Source organism: Ylistrum balloti, unplaced genomic scaffold (assembly GCF_031769215.1).
Source record: "Ylistrum balloti isolate Yb309-2 unplaced genomic scaffold, AGI_CSIRO_Ybal_v1 Utg369942, whole genome shotgun sequence".
NCBI classification, from domain to species: domain Eukaryota; kingdom Metazoa; phylum Mollusca; class Bivalvia; order Pectinida; family Pectinidae; genus Ylistrum; species Ylistrum balloti.
In genome coordinates, this window is record NW_026782049.1 from 38,018 (window position 1) to 57,991 (window position 19,974).

The following is a 19,974-nucleotide window of genomic DNA, read 5'->3' on the forward strand; positions in this document are numbered from 1 at the left end:
TAAGTATACTTGATATTCTGTAACACTATGTACTTGGTGTGGTCATATAATTTTTGAGTGTTCATTTTACCTGTAGAAACTACTAACGATTGATAGGAATATACTCATCATTTTTCGACACATTAACTTCGAGTTATTCTTCAGAATTTTCATTGTATATTGTTTTTGTTGATACTTTAAAGAAGGTAGATCTAGCTGTATAAAAATAAACAGTTTCCATTTTCTTCATACTTTAAAGGAGGTAGATCTAGCTGTATAAAAATAAACAGTTTCCATTTTGTTGATACTTTAAAGGAGGTAGATCTAGCTGTATAAAAATAAACATTTTCCATTTTCTTCATACTTTAAAGAAGGTAGATCTAGCTGTATAAAAATAAACAGTTCCCTTTTCTTTTCAGTTTACAATGTACGTGTTGTATATTTTGGCTCTGTTACTGGAAGGGATCCATTTTTCCCAAGGTGAGTTCGACACTTTGATAATCATACAAAATATACTCGTTTGAAAATACAATTGAGAGATCAATAAAGACGATACATTATGTGTATCGTATTAAAGTATTCAAACTTTAATCCATAAGACATTAGCTTCAAAGTGGCGATATATATGTTTTATAAACGTAAATGTATTTTTTTTTTTTTTTTGATAACATTTGCTGTTGTACGGTTACCGAAATTTCAGCAAACCGAATCACATTGTAGTCGTCTTTTAAAACATCTTGCTTTGTTGCCGTATTGATGACAGTTAGACAGATACAGCTTCTGTGAGGTTGCTGTGCAAGCATGGTTTAGTAAATATCGTTGATCTGTGGTTTATAGTTAGGGTATTACTGGATTTTAAACCTGCATTTTACAGTACCAATAGCTGGTGTTTAATAAAAGAAAGTGTTTTAAACTTCTACTTCGTTTCCAGTATATTTATTTTTAGAAAAGGAAGTGTAATTATTTGAGTCGCATTTTCCGACTTAACTTCCCAATATCAAATTTTCAACCTTTTCATTTTGCAACAGCGCGAATACGTTTATGCGATTCGTTAAACTTCGTTTATCCCCGACAGGAACTGGATGCAGCGGAGTGGCCGCTGATTTCGTGTTTGTTATGGATGGGTCAGACGGTGTTACCGATTTAGGATTTGCAAAACAGAAATTCTTTGTCTCTGGTTTGATCGACAACTTTGACGTCAGCCCTAACAGCAGTAACGTAGGGATCCTGGCATACGGAAGCCAAGTGGGAGGTGACACATTAGGCCTACAGCCCTTTAAAGGCAAAACACAAATCAAGGACCACGTGATGAGCATGGAATACCCGAAAGGCGATACAAACATTGCTGTAGGTATCGATGATGCCAGAGAGATGTTGAAACAACAAGGCCGACCAACTGCTGCGAAATACATGGTGGTTTTTACAGATAGATTGTCTAGCTCACCAATGCATACATACACACAGGTACTGTGAATCTATTTCTTATTCATTGAAAACTCCGGGAAAAATTTGAAAAGAGTAAAAATTACCAAATATGTGTTATGTGTTAAACATCTATCACTACCAAAGAAACTTTATACAACATCTCATTTATAGTACGTATTATAGTATATATTCAATCTAAATAAGAAGAAAAATAACAATAACGTTTACGGTTATATATATGCCCTGTACTTTTTATCTGAGTTTTCTCCAAACATTTATATAAATTTACTTTATCTTTATCAAGGCTTTCCTAGCCAAAGCGGACGGAATCAAAATCTTCGCTGTGGGAATGGGTCCAGATAGCTCTAACGAGGAAATGAAGATGCTCGCTTCTGGACCAAACAGTGTCTTCGCCATACCTGACATTGCTTCGTTAGATGCTTTTGGTCCTTACATGTCTGATCTACTTTGCAAAGGTACGTATCGAGGTTTTGTCAAGAATTCTGATGTTCTAACGTAATATTAAATGTGAATCTAAAGTAAAAACCGGAAATAGAACTGAAGTTCTGCCTGCAACGTCACTGGTGAAGAATCTGAAATAAAATTGATTTCATATGGGAATGTGAATCAACCAATAATTAAATGGCAGTTGGCGTCGATGAATCAGAAGACGCTTAATCTTCTGCAATACCTGGTCTTATTCTCCTTGTGTTTATTCAAGACCCTCTTAAATCTTTCTTCTGTATGGATTTCCCCTAGCTTCGTCGAATTCGAGTTTGAACTAAGAGCCTGTTGACCAGTCGGTACCTTCGTTATTATTATCTTAGTTCTGCTCGTGGATTTTTTCATTTCTAAATGAGTTCAACAATGCTTTCAAATATTGGTTTTACTGTTTAAGCAAACCAGAACATGACCTTATTTTATGATAATGCAACTATATACCAAATAATACCTGTCACAGAGAACATCAGTGGCAAGTAGATTACGTGGACAACTGTAACACTGTTTGTCCCCTACCATGATATGGCATAATTGTGTGTCATTGTAGATATAGCTTACCTTTGAAAATGTATTGCGAATATAACGCTTCCCTACTAAAACAATGAAAAAATGAAAAGTATATAAAAAATTTGTGAGAAGAACTACAAAAGAATAGTTTCTTGAAATCCTTGTACATAGATTACAACGTATAATAGCATGGTCCATTTAATTGGAAAACGTTTTACATATTACGTGGTTTGTTTAGTTTCAAAAGGGGTTTTTTTGCCTCATTGCAAGGACATTCTAAGCATTTTTGTGTTCATATATAGTTACGATATTGTTCCTTGTTAAACATACAGTCTTCTTTTGTTGGAATTTCAATACATTTTATTAATCAAACTTTCTTTAGACTTGTACACGCTGATATTTGTCATTTATGTATCATCCCCAGGCTACGTGAACGCATATGCAGATATGCAGCAGGTACGTATGTATTGTTGGCTTACATGCTTTGTAAACGATACTGCGTGTAGTGCATCTACTGAGGAATTAAATCAATATTTACGATTTAATCATTACTATCGTGTCGCCAGTAAAGAAGTGAGACAAATATTATTGAAAATAAAAAGTTTTGCCGTTATACGATAAAATTTCAATATCTTGATAATTGATCTTTTTCTGGCATAAATATTACTATGCATAAGTGAAACATTCAATATTTGTTTTACTTCAGCACGGACCTGGACACCTAACCGGCAGACGAGACAACTCTACATTATCTCAACCAAAGTACAACAACATGCAGCCATGAACGTAACATCACGTGACTTGTGACTGTCATCATACACAAAATGAACATTAATTGTAAATACATCTGTAGTGCCCTTGCTGTGTAAACACATGGACTTTTAATCACATTACAAGTGTTCTGTATTCATGTATTATATAATAAAAATGACCAGTTTGTTTTATAACAATAGTTTTCTCTTTTTTTCGCCTTTTGTTAACAATGCTCTTAACGTATACTGTGAAATCGTCAATTTTCGTGGGTTTTTGTTTTAAGTGATACCGTTTGTATCCTTAATCCACCAAATCATATACTAAGGAATTGGTGAAGTGTTCAAGGAACATGAAATCTTAGAATAATGTAGGGATTTCGCTTCAGTGAAACCAGTTCACGACGAAATAGCATTTTCTTGAAAATCCACGAAATTAGTGAAAACCATGAAAATAAATGAGTACAGTAATGACTCGTATCAATAGTTAGAACCACTTCTGATCAAAATTTGGAATATCATTGGATATATTTTGAAATTAAAAATACATCTATGACTATGTAATACCATATATCAATGTAAAACTGTATCAAACAGTTATACGTCTAGGGACCTAAATTTTGGTAACCTAGGATACAACTGAGAAAAAAATCCGAATTTTGTCAAAATAAAAATAAAGAGTTAGAGAGATGCATACATTCCAATACTTCAGCAAATAAAATTTTTATATCAGAAAGACTCAACAATCGTCCTACAAGAGTACTAATATAAACAGGATAACGTTTAGAGCTGAAATTTTACATTGCATTGAATGGAAAAGGCACACAAGTGAATAGCACTTTTAAGAATTTGATCTAGGAGGCGACTGAAGAAAATCCAAAGTGACCGTAAGAAAAATCTAAATGGGGATGTACATTAGCCAATAATTCAACCAATTTCGTAATTTTCCTAAATCAGCCAGTTTTAGAAAAATGCCAAATGCATGGATCTATTCTGACCCCCAGAACTATTCAAATGAATTAAAATGCGGCATTCTGGCTACGCCAAATTGAAACTTAAAACTATATCAGGAGAATAAGATTGTGTTCCGAAGTGGTAAGGGGTTTCTGCTTCATCGATAACACCAATCCAATTAAATAATGTCATGTTCTCAAAAGAGAACAATGTAAACAATAATGGGTCGTCATAAAACTAACTATATATGGCCGCACTCCTGATCCCGAAGAACAAGATGAACAACTTCATACTGACAGGCAGATGAGCAACGAGGAGAAATCAAAGCTGAACTGCTAACTGGAACATGTTAAACGAGTGCAATGTGAATCCATGTTAACTCTGGAAACAAAACCAAGAAATACGTACTCAATTCTTCGCAGAATTCCCGAAACTATGGTGCCCTTGACACAAGTAAAATGCAGACAAAAGGTACACAGGCCTTAATGGCCATCTGACTATAAAGACCTATATATGTAAGAAGCCAAACAGGCCTAAATAAATAGCTCAATTACATTACAGCTTACATAGACATTGATGGTTCATAAAAACATTTTCTGCAAACTTGAAATCATATTCTTTATTTATGCACTACACAAACGCCATTACTGCGGACATGCTACAGGCCCTATATCAAGACCTTTGGCCTTTTGGTTATTGGGAAGAAGTTGTTTACACATTTCAACATATTTTAACCCTGTGACCTTAAAAGTGGGCCAAGGTAATTCATAATTACAAACTTGGTAGCCCTTCATCCCATCATGCTAAAGACCCAATATCTGCACCCAGGTCATATTTGTTATTGAGAAGTCATTTAAAGAGTTAAACATACTTGACCACTGTGACCTTGAAAGCAAGTCAAGGTCTTTCATATTGACAAATATAATAGCGCTAACCCCTAGCATGCAACAGGCCAAATGTCAGCACCCTGGGCCTTTTGGTGATTGAGAAGTCATTTAAACATTTTAACATATTTGAAAATCGTTCACTCAAATTATTCTTGACTCAACCCACCAGTTTCTACCAGATAACCTGAGACCAAGTAATCCTGACTAACCTAGGTTATGTTAGTTATTATCATGCTTTGGTTAACTCCCTTACCCTGACCTTACTATTACCACATACATCTATGGACTGTTAGATACCTGGTAAATTGTACACTCTATTAGTTTATTCTACCAAGGGCGACTTTGGTGCAAGTCTAAGTAAATAGTGGAAATTGTGAACAGAACAAATAGCCCTGATCTGTTACTGTATTTTTGAAGCAGTCTAGCAGAGAGTGAAAAAAAACATATATGGCAGGCAATCCAGTAATGCGGAGCCTTCATCATAGCTTTGATGACATGACAAGCCAAGCATAACGGAGTATTCACACAGCCTGTTTATCCTGTAGTTTACTATTTCATTGATTTATGTTCTTTTAATTCCTCTGCCGTCAAGACTAAAGGGAAAAAGAATTCTGTTTATATCCATTTTTCCATTGGACCCTCAATGACTTGGCAGGAATTCCCAACCCACTATCAGCCCGTAATTTGTGTATATATATTATCATGACCCTCGCTACTGTAATATATATGTGTTGATTGCATATTGGATCTCTGCCCCTAGTGGGGTCACTTGATCAATTTATACAAAAATTTCCTTCATCAATGCAAAAGTGGTACAGAAGAAGCATTTTATAGAATTTCCTCTATTTCCCCATTAATACAAAATTAAGACCCCTTCTCAAAAGGATATTTTTGACAAAATTTGGTCAATTGAAGGAAAAGCTGACAACAGATGCAGTGGTATCCCAGGTGAGCTGAAAATTGACTTGAGACTACTCGAAACAGTAGAAAAACGTACTGAAATGGATGAAAAACAGACAAAAACAGCTGTAAATCCTTCAAACCTTTACCTGACTGATCATTTAAATGTTAGACCTCAGGGTCTGAATAAATAAAATCGAAATAAAATTTTTCTTCTGAATTTAAAATAAAGGTGTAAATAATGACATAAAAAGTCAAATTGTGTAGTTTTTTTTATTTCATGATCAATGACTATAAAACAATTTACAATGTGAATGATGAATGTTGAACAGTTAAGTAATAACATTGTGTAGATCTAAGACATCATACTATTCCATTTTACATTTTCCTACTAACGTTTGGCGATGTTAAGAGAGTTAAGTTAAAAACAAAGACTTTACAACATAATGGCAATTCCATACTTTGAACTGTATTCCATTTAAAAGTATTTCTAATTGTACTGTAATTTTCAAATAGAATGAAAAAGTAAGCAACACAACATCTATTAAAGTATTCAAATAACCTTGATTTCCTTTCAAAATAAATTGCACATGTTTCCCAAATTCACACCAAAATATATTCTGAAACTCAAACGAATGTTCATAACTTAGCCAAACCTTGTTTTCTATAACTCCTATAACAATAGGAGATCTATCTATGTACTTTTCAGTAGATTAAGATTTTGAAATCTGTAGAAATCCATTGAAGTAGGCAATCATATAGAAATACACCGCCGATGTTGTTTAGGACATAAAAATGTTGTGTCACTGACATTCTCCTATAAACATTAAACAGAAATCTAGGATTCAATTCAATAAAAATATTTTATAAAACATTTTATAAAATCTTTTGAAGAATTACCAATTTTGAGATAACAACTAGGGGTAGAGAAAAAAAAATATTTCAACAACTAATTCCTTCAGTCCAACTATGATCTTCCGATAAATGTTCTTTTCAACAGACTTCAACTTCTGTAGTTTTTGATGAATCTTAACATTCTCAAGTAGTTTTCAATGGACCTGGGTGATTTTTGTGAACATCCTTCCAAAACAGCAGATGTCTGGGACAGGAATACGATGAATTGTCTATTTCCATCACATTTTCACCATTCCAATGAAGAAAGCCCTGTACTTTTATTGGACGACTTCGAACCAGTTCATATTGTTTGCTAAATACCTACAACATGAAAAAATACTGAAAAAATACCAAACAAAACAGTGTGTTTGCTTTGACAGAAATCCAGAAATGCATTTAAAAACATTATGTTCTGCTTTTTAGATTTATTTTCACAATAAATTCAAAATGTAAATATTTCTGCCCTTTAAATAAAACAAAGTTGAAATACCTGACATGTTCACATCTGAGTTTGTTTCATGAAAATATATAAGAACAGTGCTTGTGCTTGTCTCCAAACACACCCCATCCCCCTTAATTGAATAAAAAATCTATCAATTTTTAGAAATTTCATGAAACATCTGCAACACTATACACCAAAGTTAATTCCACAGACAGAGATAAACAGTGATAAACACTTACAAACTCCATTCTTTCATTCATCATCATCATCTCTGCTTTCCTTCTTTCTCTTCTCCTACAGAAACAAAAGTATAAAAACAAAATATGATGGTGACTGTTTCTCTGTGAACTATGTTTATTTCAAAACTTTTAACAAATGAATTGAAACTAGAGTTTCGAGTGTGCATCAATTTCAATAAATTCAAGATATTATCATTTCAAGGATTTACATTATTTCTTTGTAATTCTGAATTTTTATGTATCTCAAATTAAAAAGTCCAAGGTGATGGAAACTATTGTACTTCAAAACAAACCAAATATTGCAATTTGATTATAAGCAGAATTGTTGAGTACAGAAACACTATATGATTAGAGTAGAAATTACAGACTAGACAGAGACAATAAAATAGTGGTTTACCTTTGGTCCCCTCCAATTGCCTGGTCCCCTTTTCCTTGATTGTCGATTCTGTGCCCGTCTTTCTGCCAGTTCATCGAATATTTTTCTCCAATGATCTAATTCTGCTTCACCTGTATAACCATGATTCAATAATAAGAGTCAGTATTTCTCTGGATATTGACAGAGACCTTAGCAAATACATATAATTACAATGGTGTAAGGACAATGTTTATCTCGAGATTCATTCAGATATCTTGGTGCAATCTAGATATTGTTATTACAAAGGTAGAAAGTTGACCATCCATAAACCATGAGTGACTGACCACAAAATAACCATGAGTGATTGACCACAAAATAACCATGTGTGCTTGACCACAAAATAACCATGAGTGATTGACCACAAAATAACCATGAGTGACTGACCACAAAATAACCATGTGTGCTTGACCACAAAATAACCATGACTACAGGAAAATGTCCCATGAACTTGAGTTGCCTAGTAATTCTGTTTTTTTTTTTTTTTTTTTTTTGAATTCTTTTATTGAGCTTGCATTCAATGTCAAATACTGTAAACATTTTTCTTCAATGCAGTCAACCTTTCTTAACACATCATAATAAATGAAGAAAGACACCAGCTCACCGATGTGCTGTTATTATATGCTTACCTTCAAGTACATCACAGGTAACCTCATCTTCATTGATAACGATCTTGCCCTCATTAGCATCCTTCGCTGCCTGAAGACCCTCAACAGCTTTGTTCGCACCTTCAAATCTTACCCATGCCTTTAACAAAATAAAAATCAAATTGAAAGAATGTTTTGCTTTAAAACTTACAACCAGTGAGCTTTAATTCAATGCATGATTGTGCATTTGTTTGCCCAGTTTATCGCACCCTGATCAGCCAAGGTCAGTTTGATGTCTTGTTATAGCTATCACATGCACCTTTAACAACATATGGGAAGCTTGTTGCATGCTGTTCAGAGCGATTAGGGTAAAGTGGCTTGCTCAAGGATACAAGCAGCCTCCTGAGAAACAATCCAACACAGATCGGGAGCATTGAATTATGCACCTGAGACATTCACCTCCGTTTACATAGCCCAACACTCTAACCAACAGCTAATGTGACCCCCAATTAGATGTATGGTCAATTTTGAAATGGCAGGGTCTTTTATTTAATGTTTTCTTTTACCAGTACAGTTTTTACAAACTACTACTCGAATAATCATGCTTATCATCTGTGTCTTAAGATAATGTCTGGAATCACACTTTAATTCAGACATCACCATCAATAATAGAAAACAAGACATTGGTGACTGATCAATCATTGGTTGACACGGGAGTGTAACTTTAAAATCACAAATTTATCATGGCTCAGATTTCATAGGTACATAATGTTAAAGAGGATCTAGGTACCCACATAAATAACAGAGTAAATAAACCTACAATAAAATTCAGTGATTATATGCTAACTACAGCCACATCACAAACTTGTGATAAAAACTAAAAAAAATCAAATTTCTCTTTGTTTACCTCTTTATCACCTTTGTCGAAGTCTACCCAAGCAATCGTCCCAAAATCTGAGAAATAATTCTTGAGATGTTCTCGTTCTGTTTCTTCTCCTTGGATTCCACTTATATGCAGAACTGTTCCTTTTGTGATGGTGTCTTTCAGTTTCTACAGTAATCAAAAATTTCAATTTCAAAAAAGAGAAAGCAAGTAAACATTTATACAAAATAAAACTTTTGTCAGGAAAGTTCAATCCAAGTCAAACATTACGTCATTTTGACTCTATATTGATGGCTTTCATTGTGACGTCAGAATGTAGTCTGCTAGAGAGGTCATTTCATGATCTACTCTTATGTCACAATAACTGGCTTTATTATACATTATTATAGAGGTCATACACGAAAATATCACCAGAGTATATTCACCAAATAACATGAAAATAACATAGTAAAACAATTTAAACACACTTAACACTCACTTGTAATTGATTTTAACACAAGGAGATCCCTATTCAGAATTCGAGAACACAACAAGATTTCATCTTACCTCTCGATCTTCTGCTTCACGTTTTAATGCCTCCCTACAATTTAAAAATACTTTGTTCAATATTGTAATTATCTGTATTTACAAACAAATAGATCTTCGTCCTCCTCCAGTAAACCAACCACTTGGTGTCAAAATCTGTATGTTTGCCACCTGGGCTTATTCTAGAGTAGCTACCGTAATATTTGTGTTTAATTTTGCAGAATATAAATGCATAAATATGTCAAGACAATTTCTTAAATAAAATTAAGACCTTTCATACATTTTTTTTACTTAGAAGACCTCTATACCGAAATATGAACTTAATATGTAATACATCAACAGGTCAGATTTCACTTCAATTATCCCTTGCCTACTCTGAGTAATCAATGCTTGGATTATATTCAAGGTACACAACTCTGGGAATAAATGGTCACAAACTGTTCACATAGTCAAAACTAAATCACCTATAAATTTACTTTGAATCAAAAGCTAAAGGGAGGAAATCAGAATGAATATCTACAAAATAGTTCTTACTCTTCTTTTTTTTGGTTCTGTTCATCTTTTAATTTCTTCTTTTCTAACTGCTTCTGAGTGTAATACAGCTGCCTGCAAAAGACAACAAAGAAAGTATACAGTAAACACAATCAAACCTCTTTATCTACAAGTCATGTAAATCAAAGACCTTGTTTATTTGAAGTAATTCGTCAGTCCCAGTCAAATCTGATAACTCAGAAGTTTCTCCAATTTTCTAGCCCACTTAGAAATAACAAGGTTATTTAATTATCACAAAAAAGTTTACTTTCAAACTATGACTTGTAAATGATATGAAAATATTCCGTACCTGAAACACAACATTTTACTACCACAAGAAAAATATTTTTTTCAAACTATGACTTGTAAATGACATGAAAATATTCCGTATCTGAAACACAACATTTTACTACCACAAGAAAAATATTTATTTTCAAACTATGACTAGTAAATGACATGAAAATATTCCGTATCTGAAACAACATTTTATTACCACAAGAAAAATATTTATTTTCAAACTATGACTTGTAAATGACATGAAAATATTCCATACCTGAAACACAACATTTTACTACCACAAGAAAAATATTTATTTTCAAACTATGACTTACTTTGACATGCGTTTCAGAGGAGTGTCTTGATATTTAATCTCTGAAGCTACCACAAATTTGTCAGCATCATCCTGGGATTTGAATACAGCAAACACTGATCCCTGAAAGAAAACACCAACAAACTGTAGCAATCTAATTTAGCAAATTAATCCATACACAAAACCCTGTAAATCATGTACACACAAAATTGTAAACCATAACATATACCTTATCCAAGTAAAAATCAATCTCCTTAGATAACTAACCATTATACATGTACATAACCCAACACCTTGTCAAACATACCAAAACTGTTCAATTTTGATTCTGATAAGAATTTATCTACCTTGCCACGTTTTATGGCGATTTAATTGTTTTGTGATTTATCAAGGTAATTTTGTACATTTTACGTACACCTGAGAATCTTTATGAACATATTTAGCAAGAGATAGTTATTAGCAACAATAACAATGATGTATGAGTACCCATTTCAAAACACAGCTGGAGTATTTCCATACTAAGTTTGAAATGCTAAATAAATGTGATATGTTTGGCTGGTCTGTGCATTTTTTTTTTAATTTTGAAGACTTTGTCAGGAATTAAATTCTATGGGTAGGTCCTGCATTTGGGCATTACCTTGAAATCTAGGTCCCCTTGCTCTGGATAAGTGATCTAGTTTACATTCAAAGTACCCCCTAACAACAATGACCTGTCCAAGTTTTCATTTGTGGTGTCATTCCAGGACAACACAGGGTAGGTTGAGACCAAACATTACTGACACCATACAAAGGTGTATGCATATGAAGTAGATTCTTTTAAACCTCTGATAAAAAAAACCTTGTCCTTATTTATCCAGTAATAAGCCCAAATATATATACTTATTGCTTTTCAATAGAATTACTAACAAGTCAGTACATTGTTCCACAGTATGTCCATCCAATTCAAATTTTGAAGACAAATTTCTCCATTGGCCCCCTGGACTCACTATTAGTACTTAATTATTTTCAAAGCTTAAAATTGAAAAAATAATTAAATTTCAAATAATTTGAATTTCACAACCTGAATGAAGGAGGAAAATAATTTTGCTTCAGATGTTAAGTTTAAAATAGGTGATTATCATTGATTTATTAATCAAGCACCATTATAATTGATAAATATTTATAATGATTTATACCTATAAACACAAGTTTACTATAATCCCATGTAAAAAATAATTTGTTTTACATAGTGTTAGATTTCTTCCCAGATTTAAATGTCATGAAAATCCTTGGATAATTTGAAACATCCGAGTCTAATAATAAGGGAACAAATATGACAACTGATTTTAGCAGTACTTTATACTGGGAAAAAAATTTGCATCTTATTTTTTCGTGAATCACATTAATGCCCTGCAAAACAGTGAAACAATCATCCCCATGAAAATGCTCTGCTATTTTACCTCCCGTTATAAAATCAGATGACTGACCTTGAATTTCTTATTTGCATCTCGCCTCATGTGAACAGTATCCATGAGACCATGTCCCTCTTCAAAAAAGGCAATTAATTTATCCAGTGAAATATTAGCTGGGAATCCTTTCTGGAAAATAAAAGGTCAATTGTTTAGTATATCAGCTATTAAGAAATGCTAGGCCTTTTAATTTAAGCATCTTTCCAGGATGAAGTAAAGGTTAAATCACACATGTCATTATATAAATCATGTAATTTTATAAAACATACAAGACTTCGAATTCTCTTACTTCAGTTTATATCTTGATTTTCTAAATAATGAATTTATAAACTTATTTTCAGTTTAGATAACCACACAGCCAATAAGTTGAGTTTTGAATTTCTGTGACCTTAAAATATTGCATGTTTGGCATTAACCTATAAACCAACCCCCTACTGAAATAATTTGATGATAAATCCCATATGTTTTTTAACTATTGCAAATGCCTTTCCCAGAATCTTAAAACAGGTTTCCACCCTCTGAATCTTTCATATTAGTGTTTTTACTTCAGTGTCATACACACTTGTTTCTTACTCTCTCCACCACTAAAACAAATGAATGACTATGACTTGTGAGCTTTGCTACACAAAACATAAATTTAACACTGTTTTTTCTCCCTTTTAAAATATTTTCCCTTCCCAGGGCTCTCACACCCCATTTTGGGACTGGGGCCCGGGGCCCTTAGAATTGGGAAAAATAATGGTGTTTTCCTTAGAATTGGGAAACTTGGGGTCTAAATTGGGAAAAAAAGATACTATTTTGCATTGGGATATTCGGCCCCAAATCTGGCAAATCAAGAGCCCTGCTTCCTACTGACCAAAGTCCTGGGAGGATGGGTCAATATCATTCAGAAAGTCTACAGGTCAAGTCAAAAGACTGCATTACACTATAGAAACCTAAACACATCCAAATCCTGCTTAAAAAAAGATTTACTTCTGTAATTATAGGCATTGTTCACAAGCCTTAAATAAATTCAACATTGGCATGGAATTATACTCTAGAGCGATATATGGAAATACCTACAGCATATACTGTTTTCTTCTGTATTTCAGATCGTCTGTCCTCTGTGTTCTCTGGTAGTGGCATATCGGGTGATCTCCTCATATAAACGCCATCCTTACTGACCTATCAAACACATAACAATACATTAATTTTATAATCCTCATCAGTTTATTTGACTTCTTACAAGGACAACTAGTTATTGATGCCTTAAGTCCTATTAACAGCCAGGGTAATTTATGGATGTGCCAGGTTTGGGTGGTGGAGGAAAGCCAGAGTTCCAGAATAAAACCTTGGACCTGCAGACAGTACCTGGTGACTGCCCTAACGAAAGCCTCCAACCCACAACTCAGAGGTTGAGGGCTTATGATAAAGAAGGCCACATGTCTTAACCACTCTGCCACCACACCCCCAAAAGGATTAATGTGAACAAATTTCAAAACTAATTTTTAAATTGGTAAAAAATAAAAAGGACTTATGGAAAGATTTCACAGATAAGAAACTGAATTTTTTTTTTCATTGTATATATAAAAATCTTATAATAAATAGCAATACAGTAACAAAGGATGCTAGGAATTTATCACTGCCTTTGGACAAGACTTGTTACATAGTGTTCACTGAGGACAATAAATGCTTGCAACTGAAAACCTATCCAGAAAATCATAAAAGTCTTTGCAAATATCATTCATTCTTCTTTTAATATAAAATTTCAGCTATTACAATTAAAGATCACCATAGACTTTTTTCTCTTGAATCTTTAATTGGAAAATATGAGATGTGACAAAATGTTTACTGCAACTTTGGTTCTGCATAAAGCAGTCTTGATTTGTACCAAAGCATCATGTTAGGAATTGATGTTATGGAAATTAAAGACTGCCTTCACAAATACCTTCACTATCTAGAGGGTTCATACAAATTTTATGTAAGCATCATATTTTAAAAAAAAGTTTATTTCATCATTCAGTAATCAATATGATGAAAATGCTAACCATATGCAGATGTTTTGACAATACTTTACCTCGAGAAGTCCAGAATCTGATTTCCTTATAGCTGTTGCTATCATTTTAAGGTTGGAGGTGAGCTGTTTCAGTCTATTGAATTTGGTCATTACAGCCAGTGACACCCCTAAAGTTAGTGTTAAGGTTCATATAGTAAAGGATACAAGCAGGTAAATATCAAAATGGTAAAGTAATCATTTCAAGGATGATGGAACGCGATGTCACACAAATCAATATTTTTAGAAAACAATTTCTTCAGGTTGGTGATGTCAATAAAAGTTAAGTTCTTATAACATGACCAGAAGATTTGAGTGCGACATTTCAATGACTCTCACACATCTATGACCAAGTGTTAAAGCCCAGCTGAAATGATTACAGTACATTGTTACCACCTTCTGTAAATTTTTCTTTTTTTTTTTAATAATCTGTTGACCATCTTGTCACGCAATGTTTGGCCTAAGTAGTGTACACAGGATTAAAGCCAAACAATTGGCTTATTCCTTTAATTACCATCTCATACACTATGTGCATCAGTGCTAGTATGCTTCACACTGGTCATTTGTCTGATGAAGTTGACTGTGTATTCTTCAAAACATCACACTCGAACCTTGTAATTGTTGTGTTATAAGAACTCTCATTCTGTAGATTAACTTTTTCACTGGATATAACACCCCTGAAGAGCTAGCATTATTTTGAGGTGGAAATTCCTTGCAGAAGCTTGTGTCTACCTCATAGAAAAGCATGTTGGAGGCCTGTTGCATGCTGTTAGATAGTAAATGTGTTTTGCCCAAGAACACAACTATACCCACACAAGACAGTCGGCTATCTCAGCTCACTACACACACCTTCCATCCCCACGCCTCCTACAACTCCCTAAGAAGTGTAAGGACAAACTTTCTCATTAGCCAAACATGAAAACTACAAAACTTTGGGTAAATAAGGATACATCCATCAGCATCCTCTCTGATCTGTTCCTGAAGAAATCGATCCCGTGGTAGATTCATGTCTCCAAAATAATACTGCAAAAAAAAAAAAAAAAAAGATTTATGTAATCATTCATGTAGCAAAACATTCATAATTATCTGTAATTGTTATTGATAAATACAAACTTTATAAACAATACAACAGAATGCGAGGATTCAATTTTTCTTCTTAATTATATCAACAACAGAAACTCACATTCGTTCCTTTTTTTCTGCTTATTAATTAGTAATACACGAATTAGTGAGAAATTATACAGCATATTTTTTTTAAATTATGTTCAATTTAGAAGCTAATGACACTATTGTTTATCTACATCTCTATAGACCTTGGTGTTTTACTAAATGGCTAATTTCCTCAGACCAAGATACAGTAAACCTGTCAGTTTAAATAGATGGCTAGTTTAACCATGTAAGTTTTTTCTCAATAAAAACAATCATTTTCTGTCTTGTTTCATAACAATTTGAATCACTCAAGTACATAGACAGGTCACATGTCTAAACCAGCTTTTAATAGGGATATCAGCATCCAATTAACTGCTCAATGTGTCACTATTCATACAGACGATAAATGCAGCAGGTAGAAGGTTGTAAATGACTATTGTGATTTTTTTCAATGCTGTTCACTGTTGCACCATACATGTGCCAATTGATATAACTTCAGGCCCTTTCTTTGTATAGATATCAAACAAGCAATATACTGAGCATGGAATGTTGACTTGTAATGTCAAAGAGTAACAGTGTTTTACTAAAGATTTTGTTAAGATAATTTTGCCAAGAATATCCCTATTTATAAAATTAAGCAATTGTAAGACTTAAAGTAATAAAATATGCTTTGCAAATACCACCAATGGGATGATTTTAATAAAATAATAATCTGTAATGTTAATCCAGAGTTTGTGTACAGCTACACCAATACTAGCTTTCACCAATACACTGGAATACATGGCTTTTTCACTGCACATGTTTTTACCTCAAGCTGTTTGATAATTTTTTTTTCAAGGGCATTTGGTGGGCCTAAAGGTGGAAGAGGATCATCTTCTGGTATCACTGCATATGTTCCTATTGTCTCTTTAGCTGCTGGTTCATTATCCTCTTTCTCTTTTCCATTAACTTTGTCCCCACTTTCTGTTTCGGATCTTTGTTCTTTATTTTCTGTTGTGGTGGCATCTGTCTGTTTCACTTCATTCATTTCTGAGTCACCATCAGCGGTGGCCATTCTAAAACATAAAGAATACATATATAACTGGGATTATTTATAAAATGAAGAGTTATAAATAAATAGCCCTTATGGGGTCTTGGGGGCCACCTAGGACCCCATCTGGACCCAGGGGCAGCATTAATTAATTTTAGCAAAGTCTACCTGGTAAAATGTCCCATTCATGCACCTCAATGATTATTTTGAAAAAACTTTGAAGCAAAAACTTGTTCAAAAAACGTTTAATTTGGTAGAGAAATTTTTAGTGGCCCTCTTCTGGATTGCTTTCAAGCCAACGCTTTAGACTTTATTTCATTTTCTCTGACCCCTGTTGGCCTTTTGGGTTCCTCGTGAACATCATTTTGCTTTTGAAAAATGTTATAGGTTGTTGATTAGATGGATTGAAGTTTAGAAAGTTTCTATTGTTTTGGGTTTCAGTGCAGCCATGTCATTTATCATGACTATCTAGATCGTCAGAGTGCTTATATCAGGGCATGGAATAAAAATGAAACCGGTCAAATTTGGGATACAAGTAACATACATAGTAGGGTCAGTTAAATTCTGAATTTCTTTATTTAGTTGGTTATTAGAATAAAACCAAAGGAAGAGGCACCAAGACACTTAAAAACAATAAACAATAACAAACAGTGTGTCAGAAATTACCCATATTGGATAAAGACAGTGGGTCATATTGACAACTTAGGGGTCAATTTGTCACTTCAATCAAATAAAGCGGTATCATTTCATCAATTATGGACAATGGTGCAGACCAAAATGAACCCTGCTTTATAACAAGTACCTCACACTAGTCAACTTTTTCAAATATTTTGTCTCTGAATATAGCGCTTGTGTAATTCATAACCTAGGCCTACATTTACTGTGAATGTGAAAAAGAGTGCTCTCGAACTCCTCACCACAAAATATGAAATAAATCCTCTGAATTCAGACATATAGGTACACTGTTAAACTCAGAGAGCTCGATTTTTTTTGTATTATAAATATAACCGAACAAAATCTTATTTCTCATTTACATGCTCACACATATCTATATAATTAAACCGGGTAAGTACATTCTAAAAATGGATTTACACGTGCATTAATTTTACTTTGGCTATACATTGGATTATTTACACAGTGCAGTGTATGGTTTACTGAACTGTACATAAATTAGACAACATTTACATGTATGTTTCGTTTCCAAATGTAGTTTTTAACATACGTGTTAGAATTAAGAAGAGTGCTGGGCATGGGAGTCAAAGTTCTTACACTTGTACAAGCTTATTCTAGTAAGACACACAGATAACAGGTTAATCAAGCTGATAACAATCCGTACTTTACAAGACACTTTGTAGTGCAACAATTAAAACAATAGTAATAGAAAACTGAGACACAACTTTCGTTTTCCCATGAACATGTCTCCAAACGAAACGCCGAAATATGCCAGGTTTTCTTTGTCATCTTTAACACTTACAAAAAATGCCATGAGTTTTAATAGTCATCCGTTTACAAAAGCTCATTTTCTGATGGGTAAAATATTCGGTTCTTACCTCTTTCTTGTTTCTGTTGTGAAATGTGTAAGCTGGTTTAGAATTTATGTGGATGTTATTACACAGGCAGACCACGTTTTTGCGTCAGGCACCTGCGCATGCGGGTGAGATTCTTCCGGTTCCTTTGTACTGGTGACTACTAAATTAAACGATAGAAATAATGGACATGATAGTCCGTGTAACAAACTACTTCGGTCCTAATACCCATATAGAGCCTCTGATCTTATTTTAAACAAATGTCTGTCAAACAATGTTTATGGGGATGGACTAGTATAGTAGTAAAAACAACAAAGGCCAACTCGGACAAATTCCATGCAATTAGTGTAGGCAACAACACGGAGAAAGAGGAAATTGTTTTAGTATAAGTAGCACTGAGATTAAAAGCGAAGAAAATGATTTTTTTTTCATGTGTGAATATTGAATTCCTTTTAAATTTTGATGACCACATGTAACACATCTGTTCCAAAACCTCAAGACAAATAAAGATCATGGCGCAAATTTCTTAAGATTTGAGGCTAGAAGGGCGAAAGGCTTTTGTATTTCAAACTTTAATTTCTGTCCACTTATATTTCTACTCAAAAGCAAACACCCAAAAGTTGAAGCGAGTAAATTTTAGAGCACTTAAGTATGATTTTCAAGACATTAATTCATCATATGAAGAACTTTTAGAAAAAAAAGTATCCAATGTACACAATAATAAACAGAAACTTTGCTGATTTAATTCGTGGAAAACCTTCCAACTTTTAGGTATGCTAGAATTTTAGACCTATCATATAGCAAGAGAGTGGTATGATGATATTGAAAATAGTAGCCGTGGTCAAGTGTACTCTATTTTAAATGTTAATGTTGGAATTGAAAAGTATCTTTAGAAACTTAACCATAAAAACAGAAATATAAGGTGTACATTTCGCTCATCCAATCTTCATTTACCAGTTGAAACAGGTAGATGGACAGGAATTCCGCGATAAGATAGGGTTTGCATTTTTATGTACTGAGGAAGTAGGTGACGAAGTTCATTATATATTTAAGTGTAACAATCCAAGTGTTTGTCAATCAAGACGTAAATTAATTCCGGAATAATGCTTTAAATACCCAAAATTCACAAAATGTAGGGTATGTTTACCTTATGAAATGTTGAATTACTCAACAGTGTTGGCTTCTTTATGGAAAAATATCTAAATTACTGTAAGGCCATCATGTAATCTTGTTTCTTATATTGAAGCTGCATTGTTGCTATCAAATTATATTTAATATCAAGTATTGTATAGACAATCTATATTGTAGTTTCTCTAGTGCTACATAGTTTAAACATATTTTATTTCCAAAATAAATTTGAACAAGGGAATTGGGCACAAGTTATTACAACTTATTGGAGCCCTCTCCCATCATACCTTTTCAAATACATGCTTATACAGATATAGGCTTAAACATAAATTATACATATTAAGCACACATATCTATACAATGTAACTAAATTGTTACTATCAATGTGCATTTAGTATCAATTATTGATTAAACAACCTGTATTGTAGTTTCTTTAATGCTATATATATATATACAATGTATTACATTGTTACTACCAATGTATATCTATAACTAGTACAGATGTATTGATTCGACAATCCTGTAACATTGGTCAGAAGGAAAATTAATGACATTTCTAGTGCCACAGATTTACTTTCTTCGATATAGGGTGATATTTCAGTTGTGAATGGCTCAAACACGCTTTTTGTTTTCCAAAAAATCGAAAGTAAACAGAAA

At 33.4% G+C, this 19,974-nt stretch overlaps 2 protein-coding genes across 2 annotated transcripts; one reads left to right on the top strand and one right to left on the bottom strand.

Moving 5' to 3' along the window:
- The first annotated feature begins 1,350 nt into the window (after positions 1-1,350).
- On the top strand, positions 1,351-3,196 carry LOC132547251 (uncharacterized). The gene is made up of 4 exons (XM_060211016.1): positions 1,351-1,443; positions 1,709-1,880; positions 2,837-2,868; positions 3,119-3,196. The coding sequence occupies exons 1-4, from the start codon at positions 1,351-1,353 to the stop codon at positions 3,194-3,196; spliced, it is 375 nt and encodes a 124-aa protein (XP_060066999.1).
- A 2,963-nt stretch (positions 3,197-6,159) lies between these two features.
- LOC132547255 (lupus La protein homolog) lies at positions 6,160-18,284 on the bottom strand. Its single transcript, XM_060211019.1, has 14 exons — positions 18,214-18,284; positions 16,442-16,688; positions 15,435-15,507; positions 14,509-14,615; positions 13,515-13,616; positions 12,471-12,581; positions 11,027-11,127; positions 10,419-10,490; positions 9,906-9,939; positions 9,384-9,527; positions 8,519-8,636; positions 7,875-7,984; positions 7,478-7,532; positions 6,160-7,117 (listed from the first exon to the last, which is right to left on the bottom strand). The coding sequence occupies exons 2-13, from the start codon at positions 16,685-16,687 to the stop codon at positions 7,491-7,493; spliced, it is 1,260 nt and encodes a 419-aa protein (XP_060067002.1). The 5' UTR covers position 16,688; positions 18,214-18,284; the 3' UTR covers positions 6,160-7,117; positions 7,478-7,490.
- Between the last annotated feature and the right edge of the window lie 1,690 nt (positions 18,285-19,974).

What these genes read in the sequence shown, in the direction of transcription:
- LOC132547251 (XM_060211016.1), top strand. Translation starts at nt 1,351, where the DNA reads ATGTTGAAACAACAAGGCCGACCAACTGCTGCGAAATACATGGTGGTT. An exon ending in CAATGCATACATACACACAG is followed by an intron (nt 1,444 to 1,708) that starts GTACTGTGAATC and finishes ATCTTTATCAAG; the next exon opens with GCTTTCCTAGCCAAAGCGGA. An exon ending in GTCTGATCTACTTTGCAAAG is followed by an intron (nt 1,881 to 2,836) that starts GTACGTATCGAG and finishes TATCATCCCCAG; the next exon opens with GCTACGTGAACGCATATGCA.
- LOC132547255 (XM_060211019.1), bottom strand. Translation starts at nt 16,687, where the DNA reads ATGGCCACCGCTGATGGTGACTCAGAAATGAATGAAGTGAAACAGACA. An exon ending in CAGAGAGGATGCTGATGGAT is followed by an intron (nt 14,616 to 15,434) that starts GTATCCTTATTT and finishes CACTAACTTTAG; the next exon opens with GGGTGTCACTGGCTGTAATG. An exon ending in AGAAGAAAACAGTATATGCT is followed by an intron (nt 12,582 to 13,514) that starts GTAGGTATTTCC and finishes TTTATTTTCCAG; the next exon opens with AAAGGATTCCCAGCTAATAT.